Genomic DNA, 20,611 nt, shown 5'->3' with positions numbered 1-20,611 from the left:
ATCAGCTTTAAGCATTTAAACTGTCGCTGGGGTAACAACGATTACTGCAGTTCATGACTGTAAAGCATACTGTACTTTATAAAAGAGGTCCCTGATCTCGTCAAACATTTCAATTCAAATTCAAATTCAAATGATTTTATATCCATATAGATTAAGCATTTAAGCTCTCAAGCAAGCTACACCTCTATTAATTTCAATTATGAAATGAGCTACATAGTCTCTGCAGTTTGATTGGCTGATGGTAATCTAATTTCATGACATAGTTTTAGAAGAGATACATGTATGAAATCAGTTCTATGATTTACAAGGGAAACAAAAAGTTGTGTATATAAATGACAGTTTTGAACAAAAATCTGTCAATACTTTAATCAAGGCCATGGTTTATATAAAAGCTATATAACGTGTACCCTATTTCTAGTTTGAAAATAGACAAGGGGCTTTACTATGGCATGGCTCTGTGGAAAAAAAAAATGAAGAGGAGAAGGTCATAGGTCACAATGATGGCTCCATCACATCCCTTACCAGCTGACCGTCAAAGACTTTAGCTACCAGCTCCTCATTCTCCACAAGAAACAGGGAACATCTGGGTAGGGGGACAAATAGAACAAAAAAACTTTCTTCACTGCATACCAGCATATACATCATTGTTCAGTAAAATACATTTGATGTAAATACTCATTAGTGCTGCATTCCAATGTGGGGGGGGGGGGGGTTGAATAAAAAAAAAGACTGAGAAATAAAAGTTCTGGAAATAATGTACAAGCCGTATCATAACATATCTTCCCTTCCATGGGGATTGAGGAATATTATACATCTCATATTTCTTCATGTTTTATACACCATGTAGCTAGTTTCTATTTGTAAGACATGATTAGAGCTCTATGCTGGGGTATGTACTATTTGAAATCATTCCGAAGAAATCATGTTTCTTGAACCAGTGAACTAGCCCAACATTTACTATGTATGAAGTTGGGGGCATGGTAATTGTGATGCTACAAGGAATAATCTTCTAAGTACAAATCAATAACCTCATCAGCATGATATAATTTTACCCCTTTTGCAGTCCTTACAGGAAAACGCAATAAACATTAAATCAATACTGTCTGTCTTTGCAATTAGAGAGTTGTTATGAGACGGCGAAAACTATACCTGAGAGTTCAATCACCTTGATGCCAAAACATGTCCTACATGTATATTGGTAAAAGCTTCCCCTGAAGTCAACATGTAGCAGGCTCATGGAAATGCAAAATTATATCTATCTTTAGAATACAAACATTGATGGTAAATTCACAATGAATGGAATGGAAACAATCCTATGACATGCCAGATTTGAAGATAATGGAAATCACCACGACGACGTCCAAAATGTGATTATGTAAGATTGTACCCTTCGGGCATCTGTCGCAACAAAGAGAGGCGAGACTGAATCAGCGGCAGAGGCAACAGTGCGGATCAATTCTGGGAATGAATCGCAACAGCAATATAGCATGCTTTACAGGGGATGGTCGAGGGCATGAATATAGATTGGCTCATTGGTTTTACTGGCGGGTGAAGACATCGGGGGACGGAGAGCAGAGAAAGAGAGAGAAAGAGAGAGAGCAACCAGAAGAGGAAGGATGAGGATGAGGATGAGGGGAGAAAGAGAAGATAAGAGATGAGGGAAAGAGGTAACAGTGGAGAAGGAGCCACTTTTTGAGATGTACATTCTTAACCCGTTGAGGACGAGTCCCGAGTATACTCGGGCAGGTGTCTATGGGAAATGCGTGTTGTAGCAAATTTAGCCCGTCTTCAACGGGTTAATATGACAAGTGTCTTTAAGAAAATTTGGATGAGGAGGAAAATGAGGGGAGGACAGGAGAGGGGTGCGGCGATGCATTTGAGCATGTGGAACTTAACCTGTTGAGGACTAGACCTGAGTATGCTCCGGCAGGTGTCTACAGGAAATGTGTGTTATAGCAAAATTAGCTCGTCCTCAACGGGTTAACAAAGGGCTGAGGTGAAGGGGCGAAGGAAGACGATGAGTTTTGCAAACTGAGGCTAGATGGAGAGGACTAGGAAGGAGGTGAATGGAGAAGAAACAAAAAAAGGAGAAAGATGAATAGGAGAGGGAGAAAAGTTTGGAGAGGGAAAAGAGAGAGGGGCCTGTTACTGATAAAAAACAGGGGAGGGGTAGTCCACCCCTCCCCTGTTTTCTACCAGTTTCTCCCATCTCTCCGCTATAAAGAGGAAAGATGGGAACCAGTTACTGGTAGGAAATGGGGGAGGGGTGGAGGAGAGAAGAACCTGTCGCTGGTAGGAAACAGGGGGAGATGTGGAGGAGATATGAGAACCAGATACTGGACAGTAAGAAATGGGGCAGGGGTGGAGGAGAGAGGAAGGAATGAAGGAGGGATGTTGGAAGATACTTCTACCAGCAGAATCTTTGCTCTATCTCTCTCTCTCTCACTTACCTCTCAGCCTGAGTCAGGTTCCTTGCTTCTTGCATGATCTCCCTCAAGAGAACATATACATCATCTGCACAGGAGAGGGGGAAGCAAGGGGGGAGAAAACACAGACAAAAGTGAGTCAAACATGCAGAATGAACATCATCAAGAACATTGAAGACAGAGACAAAGAAAACAGAAACAAACACATGGCCATTTGTGGCACAGCATCGCATTACCCATGTATGTCATAGATTACTAAAGCAAGAGAGAAAGATGTGCTTGAAGCCTGCTTTGGCAATATAACCTTTACAGTTTTGAAATATTTCCCCTGTAATGAATTAGGCAAATTATATCAATTTAAAGCTTATCATTCAACAAATAAATTTCTGCCCAAAACCGAGAAATTCATTTCCCGACATTATATGGCTTTCATGATGATGCAAACCACAGTTAAATCATATAAGAGTAGAATGATAGAGAGGTAAAAAGACACATATGTATAAAAGAAAATCAGTACAAAATCAAAATCAGTACAGAAATAGAAGTAAAGAAAAGATGGAAACACAAAGTGACAGTAGGAGAAAACGGGAAAATGTCAAAATAACAGAAAGATAATTTCCAAAGATACACTGTAAGTTTAGATATTCCATGGTTTAAAATTTTCACAACTAAATTTTCATGGTCTATTGGGGTTTCTTTTTCACCTGTGCCCCGTTGCATAAAAGTTACTATTGTGGTAACTTTGCCATCCAATGGTAACTACCATGGTAACGATACTCAACAGCCAATCAAAATCAAGAATTCCATGGTAGTTACCATTGGATGGCAAAGTTACCACAATAGTAACTTTTATGCAACGGGGCCCTGGTCAGTTCCTCTTGGTCAAAATGCAGTACATTTGCCTTTTGAGCATGTATGCTTGGAGCATTGGCTTGTTTGCTGATAAATCAGTATTGAACAAATAGATATTTCCTGAAAATATGCCAAGGAAGCAAAGAGTAACAACAACTTTCATGGAGATCAGTAAAATTTCACCGTCATAACTACTATTATGCAAGTTGTTCTGATGGGACATGAAAACAATGTCTGAATATCAAAGCTAGAAAAAACAGGTGAACACTGTAATTTGAGAGCCAACACAAAATAAAATGCAACTCTCTTCATTAAAAAAAAAAAATGGAAACAAAAAATAAGAATAAGAAATTTCAACAAAATATATATATTTTTATAAAGAAACAGAAATTTATGAGGTTATTTGTTAGTAAAGTACAACACCAACAAAAAATGAAATTCAACTTTCCAATGACCTCATGGAGATCAATATAATTCGTGAGAAATGGCTGAATGCGTCACATTGTTATTTTCCAGTTAAATTACATTAAATCACATTTTGGTGCCGATCATTTCTTTCATCATGTCCACATCTTGAAAGAGGCACAACAAAGAAAAAAACAACAACTCCAAAACATTAGGTAGAAACGGGTTAGAAGGGCACCAGTCTCTGCCAACCAACTTTCCAACAGCAACTCCTGTCTCCATAGTAACGAGAAGGAGGAGGAGGCTGAGATGGGAGTTATTGGGAGTGATAGAATGCTATGATGGAGCTGCGTGGTGACTGCACTATTACAGGCTCTCTGAGGCCTAATTCTCTGCTCTTGGAGGAGAGAATGGATGAGAATGGACTCACACCTGTATCAACCCTCAGGCGTGGGAGGGAGGGAGGGGTCACATGACTATTCACTCTGCACACCATCTTAAGACATCTCACAGATGTTTGCAACACAGTGCTGCTGTATCACAAAACTCAGTCAAATGGTACCCTGCCAGGATTTCTTAGTTTAGGTCAGAATCTGCAGAAAGATATTTTCAGCTGCAAGATAATGGGTAAAATGATTGGTACTGAATGTATGTAACCATCTAAAAAACGAGCAGTCAAAAAGTCAAACTCCGATAGCTTTATCATAAGAAGGCATTTTTCAAGTTGAGGACTCCATTGAAGCACATTGACTCACTCTCTATCACGCACACAAGCATACAAACACACACACACAAAAACAGAGAAAAGGATTCAAATCTTCGACATCCACTGCTATAATGAGATAACCTGATTACTCTGAAACTTTGCATACTCATCAAGTACATTTTATGCATTATTTTCTCTTTTTTTTTACATTATCGCTGCTGATAACTTATCACTATGATGGTGTATCTACACAAATAAAAAAAAGAATTACAAAATGGGATGGATGATTCTAAACTTCAGATGTACATTGCAGGTTCCACCTTCTGAAAATATCAAAACTTGTATAATAACACTTGTAGACCCAAAGCACATATTTCCAGGCCACTACAAACTTGACATATGCAGGTTTGTGCTGTCAGGCCACATATACATTCCAAACAAATATTCACATTTGCATCAACAAAGTCTGCAATATGACGTTGTGTTTCATCAAAGATGACTCTACCAATCCTGTTATGATGTGGCAAAAGAAACATTTTCATCACAGTAGCTTGCCCGAGGTGCACCAACACGAATGGAAAGATTTCCTTTTCACCGATGTGCCTTTTTATCACCTGCCTGAGGGAATTCCTCCTAACTTGCAGACTGTGAATCATCCTGTATGCTGTCTCTCTTCTCCCGTACCCATCGTTTGGGGCTCGGTGGAATCTTATCACGATACGAGAGGAATTTCCCCCTCATCCGGTATGCACTGTGAGCAGTGTGGAGATGAGCTCATCCCCCTCGGGTCTTATTTTTCCTCAAGACTACATGCATTTCGCCTGAGCTCAAGGCACAGACTTATGAGGTTGCCTTGATCTGTTTCAAAATAAACTGTTCTCTCTCATTATCTGGCACAAGTTTTGAGAAATCTCAAGATATATACCATCCACCAATAGGAGGAAAGTCACTTGATACAAGTGATACTATCAACATGAATAAACATCAGAGGTTGAATTCAAAGCTCATGAATACATGATCAGTAATGTTTGATCAACTTTAGGCAGATTTTTCAGGCATTGTGTGTATCTGCAGGAATCCATGACATATATCAATATTTTGACTGACATGCCCAAGAGCCATTTGACGAAATGCAGGTGGATTTGTAATACCACCCTTCACAGATGTACTTCACACCCTGTAATGGTAAAAGGTAATGTATTGATAACTGTACGCCTACAAACAGTGGTTATGTAATGAAACAAATCTCAGAGATACATGTAACAAGAGTGGTATCTGTGACATCTGCTAAATGTAACTTATCTTCCTCAAATCTGCCCATCACTGGATAAAGAACACAGAAATACCATGGTGCAGATGTAGCTACACTTTTTGGCATATCCCACAAATTGTGGCCTACTGGAATAAAGACACACTGATCGTGCCAACACAATAATGCTTGTAGTGAGTAAAATGTTGTCAAAGAAGACCTACTCTTGAACAACTCCTGTTTACAGCAACCTAGCTGCCAAACTTGCATTGCCCAAAGTAATCTCAAAATGAAGAGTCAATTGATATAAACTTGCAGAGTCCACTGACAGACAGAATTAATGAATACATGATCAAGAAAGTAAATATCCATCGATAAGTACATAAAGAAAAGGAATATACCAGAAAATGAAATATATAGCTTAAACTTTGCATCTGATATACATGCTGATAAACTGTGCACACAATATGTCATGCTACTTTCTCCACAAATGACAGACACTTCTGAACAGGTTTACTGCACTTTTCGCTGCCCTAGGTGGTGGCCATCGCAAAAAAAAAAGAAGAAAAAAAAAAGAAAAAAGATTTGTGGACGACAATGATATTCAAGTTTTCCACTCAAAAGATTTATGCAGACCTTTTCCATACATTTCCATCGGTAATGTATACTGCATCAGCCACACAGTCCTACTGACACTTATTCCAAGTACCTCCATCAGTTTAGTGTACATCCTTCTCTTCTCCATACCTATTTATCTCTCACCATACGTTTCTGTCCGCTCCTCTCTTTAAACCATATACATCTATGCCTATAGATCTCTCTTTCTGTTATTCAGACCCTGGACATAAACATAACATCCCTTGAAGCTATTACAGTACATCTCGCTGGGAGAGAAGAGAAAATGCAATAAACTGGGACTTCAATTTCCAGAAAGGGCAGCCCTGCAATCTGGCGTTTCCGACGTTTGGAAGAGAAAAATAATCACAAAACTGATGGTGAGAAAAATTCTCTTGTCTCATCTCAATTGTCTGTTCCCTGAAATTGATATCAGTTGACCGGCGAGCGACTTGGATTTAAACCAGCGTAACTGTCGAAATTGGATGTAAACAAACCTCTTGCATTTCGTCTGAAACACTGTATTTGTTGATGTAGTGGTGTAACAAAATATCATCGTATGATATCTTGCACTTCGTATAAAATACAAAAAACCCTAGGAAAACGGTATATTTGAAGCATGAATGTATTTCATAAATATCAATTTAGTGAAAGGTTGGGGAGGGGTGAGATGGGGAAGGCAAATGAAAATTTGATTGAAAGAGAAAATCAATGTCTCATCAAACCCTGGGAAGAATGAGGTTTCATGGAACCGGAGAGTTGTTGTGTGCAGTCTCACTTTATCTCAATATACTTTGAGTCGTGTGCTCTCAGTGAATTGTTATTTACTCATTTGGCCGGTTTGTTTCCTACTTCTTTCTAGACAGACAAAAATGCAGCCAGAACTCTATGACAACAATTTTTGTACCAGCAGCAAATGAAACAAACAAATATTGCAAATATTCAAGGAATGAACAAAACTTCAGATATTAAATGCCTTATCTCTCACTGATTTGGTTTTGTTTTTTCCCTGACGTTTGTTAAAATTGAGGATCAGAAATTTCGATTTTAGAAATAAGCGTCATTTGAAAACAATCCATTATAGCATCTAATCTATTTCTTGGTTTTGTTTTGTTTTTTCGTTTATGTACACAGCAAACTAATCATCAATATTGCCGACGGCAATGCATCATGTCACTTTTACCATCATGAGATAAAAAATAATTGCTTTGAGTTTGATGAAACTAAGCTGATTATCTACCTAATTATTTCATAGCAGTAAAAACTACAAAGCTAACCTTTTATTCATAACCTTTGCAAGACTTATTCAAAATCATATTGCTATTCCTTTCTAGTCATTTTCTGAAGAATTCAAAATGTCTATATTGGGTTTGATGTTCATAAACATCTATTGCATTATTGCAAATGTTAATGTATCACAGATTGAAGAATTTGATCCTAACCTTTGACCTTTGTCAGATGTGTACTATACATACTGTACTAGGAATGATCAATGACCTTATCGAGATCTACACTTGAACTAGGTTTCATAGAATGCAAAACTTAAAATGTATCATCATATTTTGCCTGAAATACAATTGTATGTTGATATGGACTCTGCACTCTTAAATGTATGACCTTTGACCCTATGACCCAAACTGTGCATACATTATCACTGTGAGATAAAAATCATTCTTTATTAGAATGCATTAAGACATTCTTGCATTAATGTGGGAACAATAATGATGTGACACTGGTTCAAGAATATTACGAGACCATGAAGGAGTGACAGAAAGAGAAAGAAAAAGGCAAAGACAGATAGATAAAGATATATATATATATATATATATATATATATATATATATATATATATATATATATATATATATATATATATATATATATATATAGACAGAGAGACAGACATGAACAGATAGATAGCTAAACAGATAGATAGATAGATAGATAGATAGATAGATAGATAGATAGATAAATAGATAAATAGACAGATAGATAGATAGGTAGATAGATAGATAGATAGATAGATAGATAGATAGATAGGTAGATAGATAGATAGATAGATAGGTCAATATAGGTTCATGGATATATGAGTATATAGATACAAATAGATAGATAGCTAAACAGATAGATAGATAGGTAGATAAATAGATATATATATATATATATATATATATATATATATAGATACTGTAGATAGACAGATAGATAGATAGATAGATAGATAGGTAGATAGATAGGTAGATAGATAGACAAAGATAGATAAACAAATACACAGATAGATAGATAGATAGATAGATAGGTAGATAGATAGGTAGATAGATAGACAAAGATAGATAAACAAATACACAGATAGACAGAAAGATATAGAAAGAATGAGAGAGAAAGAGAGAGAGAGAGAGAGAGAGAGGGAGAGATGAAGACTGTGGCTTCTTTCTAGAGTGTGTGACCTCTTTAATGTACTTCAGCAAAAGGTTTCAGCTACAGTAATTGGTCTAATCAAAACAGACTTTAATGACCTGGCAGGGGGTAAACTTTGAAAGTTCAGCTGAAGAAGACTCCAGACCTTGTCCGGGAAAAGGGTATTTCGTTCCAAATGTCCTTGCACTCTAACGAGCTCTATTAATTATTTTGATGGGCAGACAAACATAGTTTTGTTTAATGCGTCCTAAAGAAGAGTCAGTTGAAACATAAGGGTCATTGAGAGTATATCTTGAACCCAAGATGCAGGCAAGGGCTAAAAGTTTGTGGGGGGGCGGGCGGGAGCAAAGAGTTAGAATGACAGGAGAGGTTAAAAGGAGGGAAAGTTGGAATAAAGATTTAAAAAACCCAAAGAAACAGAAAGGCCTAGGAAAGTTCAGCACAGAATACTGTTGATTTCTTGTATTTTGTTGAAATTGTTGAAGAACTTTGAGTCTGTATAGAAAAGGCGCTATTTGAATATTGGTTATTTTCATTATAAAACATGTGAAAATCCCTCTCTCTCTCTCTCTATCTCTATCTCTCTCCCTCTTTATCTATCTGTTTATCCATCTATTCATTATTTGTCTATCTATCTACTATCTATCTATCTATCTACAAAGTGTATCTATCTAAGAATCTTCAGCTTATTGAAAGAGGCAGATTTAACCAGTAGAAGAAGAAGAAGAAGAAGAAGAAGAAGAAGAAGAAGAAGAATTGGAAAGGAGAACAAAAAGAGGAGAGAGAGTGGGATGACTAGGAGACGAGAGAAAAGACACAGATCAAAGAGATAATGGAGTAGGCAAAGAAAAATAAAGTAAAGAAGATCTGAGAAAGAAACGAACTTCAAGAGAGGAAACTACTCAAAGGAGATTGAAGGTTCGACCAACAGAGAATAATGATAAGTAGACTTTGGATAGGTACTGAGGTGAGGAAGGGAAGAAAAGTCAAAATGAAAATGCTGCGAGCGGCCATCTTGGTAAGGAAGGAAGAAGAAGTGAGTATATTGAGACAGACTTTTTGTGACTTGCACTCATCTCAACCATCACATTCAATAAAAGAAATGAATGAATGAACTGAAGGATGACTGGGTGAAAGGACTGAAGAAGAACATGGATGGGTGCACTGACCAGGCGGTGGCAACCTCGTCTCAAACTTCGGTGAACTCGGGGGAGAAATTTTCAAAGTTTTTCCTCCAGGTGATCTTTTGCTTCCTACTTCCTCGTTTCATCTCCGTCCTCACCCTCCTCCTACTCATGCCTCCACCTCGGAGGCCACAACTCCAGCAAACTCTGCGATAATTGATTGGGTTGCTATAAGCCAATTTCAGCTAAATGTCACCGATGGAGGGAAAACGGAAAGGATGTAAGCTTGCAGCTCAAGAAAACCAGATTTACTCTCTGGTATCTGGTAGACACATTGCGGCAGGCCAAATCATCACATTTTAAAATCCATAAGTTTTTGTTTGCTTGTTTGTAAGTTGGTGCCCTTTCCAATGCAGATGATATCAACTTTACCCCCCCCCCCCCCCCTTCTGTTTTTTTCATCAGTGGAAGTTGGAGGACATTTGTCGATTGTTCTCCAAAGTATACGATGCCTGTGGCAAACCACAAGCATTTCTATTCTTCAACTTGTTTTTCTAATTTCAGGTCCTGAGGGAGGCTTGCATCTCATATGCATGTATCTCTTTTTCCTTTCTTTTATTTTTCAATACATGAGCAAGGGCGGGATAGGAGTTTTAGTCCTGATTATAGCAAAAGAAAACGGAAGTTAATAAGCTGAAGATGACCCATCGCCAACGCCAGGAATACTTTGGAGGCAAGAAATTGGTGAAGTAACAATAGCCTTGGGACATGTTTGGAATAAATGACCAGGGACCGGATGGTTTCACAGCTTTTCAGCCTCCTGTCTACACCAGAAAACGATGCCATATTCCACATATTTAGAGTATGAAAACTGTCAAGTCATATTCATGATTCTACACAATTAACAAGAAGCATACATGTACATCATCACAAGTAAACAAGATAAATAGATCAGTGTCTGATGAATATGGTTCACCATTATGTCCTCCTGTGTGTTTGAGGTTTGTTTCCTTTTGTTGGGGTGGGGGGGGGGGGGGGAGGGGGATCAAATACCAGAAGATTGATTTCTTTAGTATTACTATTAAATGCATGACTACACAGTTCAGGTCTTTCAAACAAATCCTATCATTTTATTTCCCTAAAACACCAACACATATGTAAATAAATAGGTTTTATCCTTCAATTTGTTTAATATATGTACAATCACATGACAATATTAATCCGTTGAGGATGGCTGATTTTGCGATAACATGCATTTCCCATAGACACCTGCCCTACGTAGACTACTTGGGACTCGTCTTCAACGGGTTAATAAAAACAATCACACACATTCCAAGGAGCATCACGCAAAAACTAATCTTATTCACAACATAACTACAAAATTGCTATTGACTTTACACATGATTCCTCAGAATGTGGTAAGCAGTGGGTTAAACTGCTCCTTACAATATCCCAGCATCTTTTCTTTTTTTTCTTTTTTTTCTTTTTTTTTGGGGGGGGGATAGCTTTCAGGAAGGATGTTGTGACCAATCGACCAATCAGAGCCACTTGTTAGCCGCAGAGTCCTAATTCTTGTTTGTTTGCTTTTTCAGCCCTAATAATCCCCCCTACCGCCCCACCCCGCCCGAGGCTGGCTTTCAGCTTTTCATTTCTTTAAATGGTTTAGGACCCAAGGATCGCCGCCGCATGCGAGCAGCTGGCTCTTAAGAATGCTGTAATCCCGCAGAGATGACCCCCTTGTGTGGCTCCCTCGTAGGCCACAATGGGTCAGTTTCCTAAGTGCGTGAAATCCGGCTTCAGAATCTGGATGATGACGCTGAAAAAATTCCCCATACTACTACACAAGGTGAAAATGAAGGAAAAATGTCCATTAAAAAAGAAAAAAAAAAAGAAAAAAAAAAACCCTGTGCACTGCGGCAACACATTGAAAACAAAACCGAGATAACAGCGAACAGTAGAGCAAAGTGGGGCAAGCAGGACAGGTGAATTTTTGATCATGTCATTTCATGTCCTTACCGTACAATTGTACTTTCACACGGAGGCAAGTTAAAAGTTTCATTACATACACTGTATCTCCTGTATTATGCAACAACTTGGAATGGAACACAAATTTCGCATCAACTGTGCCTCAGAATTCAATGTGATAATACGAACCGTACATCAATATCCTACAAGTAAACAGTGTTAATTTGCATCAGTAAGAGCTATGCATCCTTGATTTTCACCCCCTAACAACACCAAAAAAAAAAAAAAAACCCTTCATCAAAAGGCATAGTCCCTGAAAAGGCCGGAAATGCTGCACTACGAAAAAAACAGGTATCAGTACGAATGATAATGTGAACTCAATTCCACAGAACTTCCGAACAGAACATGACTTTTAAGTCCCACATGTATTCTTATTCTTCCATACTTGTCTCTACCTGTTTTCATATGTGACTGTGAAATGCCAAGTCAATGCCTTCGTGCTCTTGTTTTTGTCATCCCCTTGTTGAAACTCCCGATGTGAATAACTACAAGTATGTTGACTGATATGCTCACAAATCAACTCAACAGAGAAAATGGAAGCAAACTAACGTCCCCTCCCCCAATCATTGACATCAATTTATTCCAATTTCCTCTCCCTATTTCCTCTTCTGCACTCTTTGCAGCAAATCATTTCAAGTTTGGAAAGTGCAATCTATCCATCTATCTATTTATCTGTCTATCTATCTATCTGCATATATTCTGAAAACAACGCAGGCAGTGAACCACAAATGTGATTCTTCCTTTCATCTTGGGGCATCCAGAAAAGAGGATTACCTGAATATGCTAGGGTTCATCCTCAAAAGAGTCTGAACCAGATGAATTCCCCCTCCGGCATGTTTACCAATCAACAGCACCCTTCCTCTGCTCTCACTACCCACCCAGGAGAATATTCCCCCACATTTGGCCGCCAAATTACTTGCAGTGATACACAATTTTTAATGTTTTACTGAATCTGTTGCGAAGCGAAGAAGAGGCTCTGACTACTCAAATCTGCCACATAATACTGTCAGATTTTACACTTGACAGATTTTTGTATATTTTTTCCGATGCCATAGTTACTTTGCATCAGTATAATCCTGGTTTTATTGGTATAATAACACTCCTCAGAACTGCTATCAAGTATTTTCTTCTCCTCATATAATCTAATATCATGGAAAAAAATGAAGCTTTGATAATATCAGGGCTGAAAAAAAAAAAAAAAAGATGCTTCAAAAGAATAAAAAACTGAGTAACCAGATTTACCACACTGCAGTACTCATTATTTCCTACAGACAGAAGTGTAACAAAAGCCCACTGTGTGTGATTTATTTAATAGCAAAGCGGTATTTGTAGTGAGAGCATAATTCTCGAAACTTCTATGTGCTGAAGGGTTCATTCATACACTTGAACATTACTGCACAGCTCAGTCAAGAAAGATTAACAATATTAAACACAGAGCCACAATGCTATTAAAACAGAGTCTTATCACTAACTCCCCTATTGCTCACTTGCAAAAGCATTGTCAATCTATGAAATTACTTACACAATTATGCAAAATATGACATTACAAAGACTATTTGGAAATATGAATCAAGAAAAAGTCATGAAAGATTTGATACATGTAAGTATCTCAGACATATTCAAACAAGATCAAAGAAAGCCAAATGGATGGCTTAAACAACGATGCATGCACATTATGAATAAAACAAACCCAGAACAGCTCATCCACAGAGAAAATATTGTAAAGATAAGCAACAAAATGTAATTCCAAGCATGCATACAGGGTATTAAAGTGCCTTTTAGAATGACACTATCCCAACATGTGAAAAAACAAACACACTGAAATTCTTCTGAGTGCACGAATTTTGTTTGAATGGCAACAGGAACAACATCAACAGAAATATCCTCTACAAATTCCAAGAAAACAGCCGGGAAAGAGAACCATCAAGTTAGTGTGCAACTGAAGTAGATCTGGTGGAACTCAACACAAACTCTAAAACATCCGAAAAGAGCAGTCAACGTACATGTCTCGTGGAGATCCGGTGCCTTGAAGGGAATAACAGGAACCTGCTTGACGCTGAGCACAGAGCTGTTCCAGTCCAGCTGGATGGTGGACTTATTGGCGCTCAGCAGCTGTTGGGCTTCCACGGTGCCAAGGAGAGCCTTGGATCCCTGGGAACATCCTGGAGCATGTTCATCAAGGGTTGGTTGAGAGGATCCAGGGGGGATGATCTTGATTGAGGGAGTTGACAGGGACGGTAGCTTCAAGGTGGTCGACACAGGAATGTAGGGGAAGGATGTCGATGGAGGAGGACCTCTTCTTGAGAGAAGTTGGATGTCAGGAGTGCTTTCTTGGGACACCCCCTGGAAAGCACCTTCCAGGAGCGTCCCAGACTCCGTGAGGTAGCACTCGCAGGAAATTGAGTTTGTGGAGTCGTCCAGCAGCAGACACTGGGATAGGCCAGCAGAAGTCTGGATGACACTGGGAACAGGGATTTTGATGCCTGTTTCGTCGCCATGGCGATTGCAACTATGATGACAAGTTACTGGAGAATCAGTAACTGGCTCATCTCTTTGCTTACTTACACTTGTAGAGCTTTGTGTCATCTTTCTGTGACAACACTCACACAAGATGTCAATATCATTGATATCCTTGAGAGTGGACGTTGATGTCGACAGAGAGGACACACTGGGTACCTCTTGGATGCCTTCGCTTCCTGCGCAGGACTCTGAGCTGGAGTCAGTGACGACCAGAGAGCTGGTCTGGCTCTGCGTAGGTTTGGCAACCTTGAACAGGGGATACGTGTTGAAGAAAGCCGTGGAGCTGTTACCAAAACCTAGCTCCGTCAAAGCTTGGAGGGTCTCCTTCTCTACGTCGTCCCACAAAACCTGCTGACTCTCCATGCTGCTGGAACTTGACGCCCCCGTCAGATCCCCATTTGAAGTCATCACGGACTCTTTTGCTTTGGCATCTTTACTAACTTTTTCTTGGTTACTGAGAACTCCCAAGGAACCCTGAGTGCAACTTTCAGCTTCACCCAGAGCATAATGATCTAAGAAACAACTCTCAGAAACACCCTCCTCTGCATGTTTTACAACAACCCCACTACCAAGGTAATTCGAACTGGCATCACCAAGGACCTCATCACTGGTCGTGCTGGACCCTGAGGAGAGCGGTAGACCAGCGGCCTCAGCAGCCAAAAGAAGATTAAGCCTGTTTGGGGTAAGAAGGTTGATGGAGGCTCGGAGGGAGGCTAACTCTAGGGGCATCCGGGACCACCGGACCGCATCATCTCTGAACTTACCAAGGTGAGTGAAGAGGTTCTTGGCCACCTGTAGCATACACTGTGGAAGCAAAATAAAGAGAGAGAGAGAAAATACATGAGAACGTTATGCTGATATCAGTCTGAGAGGATATACTCCACAAGAGCGGCATAAGAGGATATTGACCTGTTGAGGACGAGTCTTGAGTATACTCGGGCAAGTGTCTACGGGAAATGGTGTTGGAGCATAATCAGACTGTCCTCAACAGGTTAAGTGAACAACAGCATAGCGATTTTTTTTAAATCATAAAATATGAAGGATATTAACCATGAATATTTGAAGGTTTCCTTTGGGCATCATTAAATAAGTGCTACAGGCCAACACTTGTTCATCGCATGATACTCCCTATATTTTCTTCGTTCATTTATTTTGTTTTGTTGTGTGTTCTCGATGTAAAATGTCTTTCATCTTTTATTTTTCTCTCTCTATATATTATCTGTCTGATATCTGGCTGATCCAACCCAAGTTCAGTGGTTGCCTCAGAGAAACACTGCACATTCTCCACATACTTCTCACCATATAGAATATCAGACAAATTATCATCATAGGCAGTTTCTGTAGTTGTTGTTTTTTTTTACCTGTGTCTCATGTTTTAGTTGTCTCTCCTTCTGTAGAGCCAGTGTGCTAGTCAGAACTGGGACGGTGTACCGGAAGCAGTGTCTGATCACATCAATGTCTGCATTTGTGTGTCTGGAAAAAAACAAAGAGAGCACATGGATAATATCATGCCATATTCCATTAACGTCCCTTGAGCTGCATACGAACTGCATTGTGCTATATATACACAAGCATTGTTCATTATTTTGATTGTTATTACAGAAAGACGGACAAAAACAGAGTAATCGAGAAACAGAGACAAACAGGAAAGCGAGAGAGAAAGAGACAAAATTAGAGAGAGAGATAGATAGATGGAGACAAAGAGGGGGACAAAGGGAAAGATGGAGATTGAAGAAGGCAGATGAATCAAAAGATTATATCTCCACTCATAGGAATGAATGGTTTATATATTCATCTTTCACAAATATCTATATATGTAAATATATATTCATCTCTCTTAAATATAAATATATATTCATCTCTCACAGATATCATCTTTTGATTAATCAAAAGATGATATCTACCCTCATGAGAATGAGATGGATTATACTGTATACATTCATCTCTCACAAAAGCTGACTCGAGAAAGATGACAACAAAACCCTAATCCCCCGTGTCACAACCGTCATACTCCCGACCAATTCTCTCTCCATTTGGTGCTAAAAAAGTGGGAAATCCCATCTCTGAATGAAATTCATTTCATGAATAAGACTTAAAGGGGGCCACTGGAAGGTATTTGATTAGTGCACACTGCTTATCAAAATGTCAGATCCACCCCGAGTGAGATAAGCATAATTTTACCAAACAGATAAAACTAGAAATATCACTTAAGGTGATTAATACCCCCGCTCCGTGACGACAGTCTTACCCAAGGAATGATCTTTCCTTGATCTTCTGCCATTTAAATGCCGTTACCATGGCAACGCAGCTTCCGACACGTCCGAAAAATATGTCTTGCACATCTTCCCACCAAGACTATTGTGTGTGCCACATTTCATAAGCTTTTGTCAAAAACTGAGCAAGTAGTTCAATCCACAAGATCTTTCCTTGATCTTCCACCATTAATATGCCGTTACCATGGCAACGCAGCTTCCGACATGTCCAAAAAATATGTCTTGCACATCTTCCCACCAAGACCAATGTGTGTGCCACATTTCATGAGCTTCAGTCGAATACAGAGGAAGTAGTTCAATCCGCAAGATCTTTCCTTGATCTTCTGCCATTTATATGCCGTTACCATGGCAACGCAGCTTCCGACACGTCCGAAAAATATGTCTTCCACATCTTCCCACCAAGATCAAGGTGTGTGCCACATTTCATAAGCTTTGGTCAAAAAACTGAGGAAGTAGTTAAATCCGCAAGATCTTTCCTTGATCTTCTGCCATTAATATGCCGTTACCATGGCAACGTACTTTCGGGTACTGTCAAAAAATGCGTCTTGCACATCTACAACCAAAGGCACACATCTGTACCAAGTTTCATGGAAATTGGGCAAAAACTGAGGAAGTAGTTTGCAACACAAAATTTTCCATCATTTTGGCTCATACTATGTGAGCTGTTACCATGGCAACATACTTTTTGTCACTGTCAAGAAATGTGTCATGCTGACCTATATCCTAAGACAAACATTCAATATGAATTCCATGAGAATTGGAAGAACACTGATGAAGCAGTTTTGCCATGAAGCATTTTGCCCTATATTTTACCAATAACATGCCGTTACCATGGCAACGCACTTTTTGCCACTGCGGAAATATGTGTCTGTGGGAGGAGTTCGCGACGCAAGATTTGTACCCATTTTTGCCCATAATATGCTGTTACCATGGCAACGTACTTTTGGGTACCATCAAAAAATACGTCTTGCACATCTACAACCCAAGGCACACATCTGTGCCAAGTTTTATGGGTATCGGTTGAAAACTGAGGAAGTAGTTCGCGACGCAAGATTTGCAACGGACCGACCGCCCGACCGACCGCCTGACCGACCGCCCGACCGACCGCCCGACCGACCGCCCGACCGACCGACCGTCCGCTGATTCCTATATACCCCCTTCAAACTTCGTTTGGCGGGGGTATAACAAAAGTATATTAACAAACGGTATAAACACATTTTTTATGGAATAATTTCAAGCACACTTACACACAGAGATACAAACACGAATGCACCTACATATAAATTGATACTACTATAAACATTATCATTATTTGTTTGGAATTTCAACATAAAATACAAGGAGAAAGTCATATAGTATGATATAAAGAATGTGGTGATTCTGACCGGTGCATGCTGCCAGTTGCATATCAGATCTTGGGGGTTTGCTTCACCACTATATGAGTATGCAATTTTTTTTTTTTCATAACTCCCACAAATTCAATCAATTATCTATGTCAAGACCTTCTTTCTGCCAATAAATCAAGGAACTTCTGGGAATAGAAAGGAAAAATATTGATGGTAGTTTTCTGATCCTAGACATTTTCTGCAAGATCATCATATATGCAGCTTCGAGGAATATTATAACATAAGTTAAGAACTAATACTGTATGAGTGGACATTTTTGTGTGGGCAAGTTTTTTGCGCCCAGCCAGGTAAGATGAGTTTTGTGTGTTTTAAATTCCATGGAATCAAGACATAATTACTGGAACATATGGTGAGCAAAAATGATCATGTACTTTTCTATTTGCACTAGTTTCTGATTGCGCAAAATGCAAAAAAATTTCCACACCACGAAAATTCCACTTTTACAGTACACGTTTTTGCTCTCTTTAAAGGCATTTAAACTGAAGGAGCACTATATATGCACATGCAACACCAGATAAACACAAACACATACTGGGATTATGTCCAAATAATCAGTTTTGGCAGGTGTCTATGTCCATAAGGTCCAGCTGAAATCCAAATAAGAGTTTCAGACTAAGACATACACTGTCCTCCAATCTTTCTCTCCCCTAATCCATAAACTGCAGCCACGAGTATGGCTACATCTTTTGCCCCCCCCCATCTATTTATCTATTTGTCTATCTATCTGTCCATTCATTTATTTGTCCAACTATCTATCTATCAATCCATCTATCTATCTATCTATCTCTCAATCTATCTATCTATCTATCTATCTATCAATCAATCTATCTGTCAATCTATCTATCTATCTATCAATCAATCTATCTGTCAATCTATCTATCAATCTATCTATCTATCAATCTATCTATCAATCTATCTATCTATCAATCAATCTATCTATCAATCAATCTATCTATCTATCTATCTATCTATCTATCTATCTATCTATCTATCAATCTATCTATCTATCTACCTATCTATCTATCTATCTATCTATCTATCTATCTGTCTGTCTGTCTGTCTATATTTCTCTCTGTCTGTTGTACTCAAGTTCTGTTCCTCATATTAATTTTTGCCATCCCTCCTTCTCGGTCTCTTTGTCTGCAAAATTGCTAGTTCCATGTCTCAAATTGAATTTCGACGCGACCCTGCTGGGGTGCAGACCAATCAATTGTGGCAAGCCGCCACTCCAAGACATGAATTCTGTATCGCTGATGGTGCCATACACGAGTCGTTAGTGGTGCCGGGGCAGATTTTGGGTGGCAAAGGGTCCAATTTTGCTAAATCAAAATCAAAATGAAATCATCCATCAAATTCAAAGACTCTGCAGTTACTACTTCAGTTGTTGTTGCAAGAATCAATACAATAAGTAAGCATTTGTTGTTTTTTGATCAAATTTGGTTACACATGTTGCAATATTTGGGTGTGAGACAAAAGGGGGAATGAATGATCAATCTTGATTATTCAAGATCACTATCAACGCAAACATATTCTGGAATCATTCTGAAAAGGTTGCAGTACCAAGTACCATGCAAGGGATAGATACAAAGATGAGATTAGCAGATTCCATAACTTGACGCATGAATTTGCCCCTGTCAGAGATGACTTCATTCCAGTGTTGTATCATGTTGTTTTAATCTAACTAATGTCACCTACAAGATCCACCACTACGGTGATGACAAAATCTTAGAATTTGTTGCTTAACAAAAACCTGTCCTTGTCTTGATAAAATCACTGTGCCTAAATCAGAGACACACACTCCTATTTAGAAAACATCACACTGTATCAAAGTCAGCATATTCTTCTTTTCCAACAATTTGAACTCAGCAATTTGCTTTGGAGATGCATGTGTTTCAAATGTTCTAGAATTTTCATCTTGTCTGGCTGACTACGTTCAACATTCGTGAGGTCCGCTTCACATTTTCGCAGACAATTCAACTACGTGCCAATGAACACAACACCTTTCAACCACTCACACACAACTCTTGTCTGCAATGCTTGAAAACAAAAATGTTTCAAGGACCATCACACAGCACTCCCTGTCTCTTTACAGGAAGTAGAATGGTGTAGGATAACAAACTTGGGAGCAAACTCAACAAATTTCTCCTCTCTGATCTCAACGCCGAGAGATGTCAGAACATCATCATTGTCTCATGAGGCCTAAATGGTGTGACAGACTTTAACAAGAAAAAAAAGAAAGAATGCTTTTTTAATTCTGTCCCCTACAACTATCTCTTTCTTGACATGTGATTGCCATCTAGGCACCCTGGTCAGGAAACATATATGACCAATGGGTGACTCCCACAGATTTTTTGCTAGTTTTTTTTTTTTTTTTTTTTTAATGGCATGTTGAAGAGAGACCCAAAGCAGGAGGTACTCGAGACAAAGTGTTCTTGACGACATGATTTAAGGAAGAAAATGGAACCTCAAGGAGCTCGGCATTCCATACACTGGTGACGCCAAACCTGAAAAAAACTTACACGTGTGGCCTGTCATCACACGATGAACTTTTAGGGTAGCTAAATGGCGCAAAAGTAGAAAACTGCACAATG

At 39.0% G+C, this 20,611-nt stretch overlaps 1 protein-coding gene across 1 annotated transcript in view; it reads right to left on the bottom strand.

The window, feature by feature from the left end:
* Positions 1 to 20,611, bottom strand: part of LOC139716826 (cGMP-dependent 3',5'-cyclic phosphodiesterase-like) — a 53,063-nt gene that overhangs the window by 15,807 nt on the left and 16,645 nt on the right. Inside the window, exons 4-7 of the mRNA XM_071628358.1 lie at positions 15,703 to 15,814; positions 15,106 to 15,145; positions 2,451 to 2,514; positions 523 to 583 (exon numbers count right to left, since the gene is read on the bottom strand). Coding sequence (XP_071484459.1) covers positions 523 to 583; positions 2,451 to 2,514; positions 15,106 to 15,145; positions 15,703 to 15,814 — 277 coding nt within the window. The remainder of the gene's footprint in view (positions 1 to 522; positions 584 to 2,450; positions 2,515 to 15,105; positions 15,146 to 15,702; positions 15,815 to 20,611) is intronic.

This window comes from Diadema antillarum, unplaced genomic scaffold (genome assembly GCF_040938485.1).
Source record: "Diadema antillarum isolate AM-2024a unplaced genomic scaffold, OU_Dant_1.0 scf00000070, whole genome shotgun sequence".
NCBI lineage: Eukaryota > Metazoa > Echinodermata > Echinoidea > Diadematoida > Diadematidae > Diadema > Diadema antillarum.
This window is presented reverse-complemented; position numbering and strand designations above follow the sequence as displayed.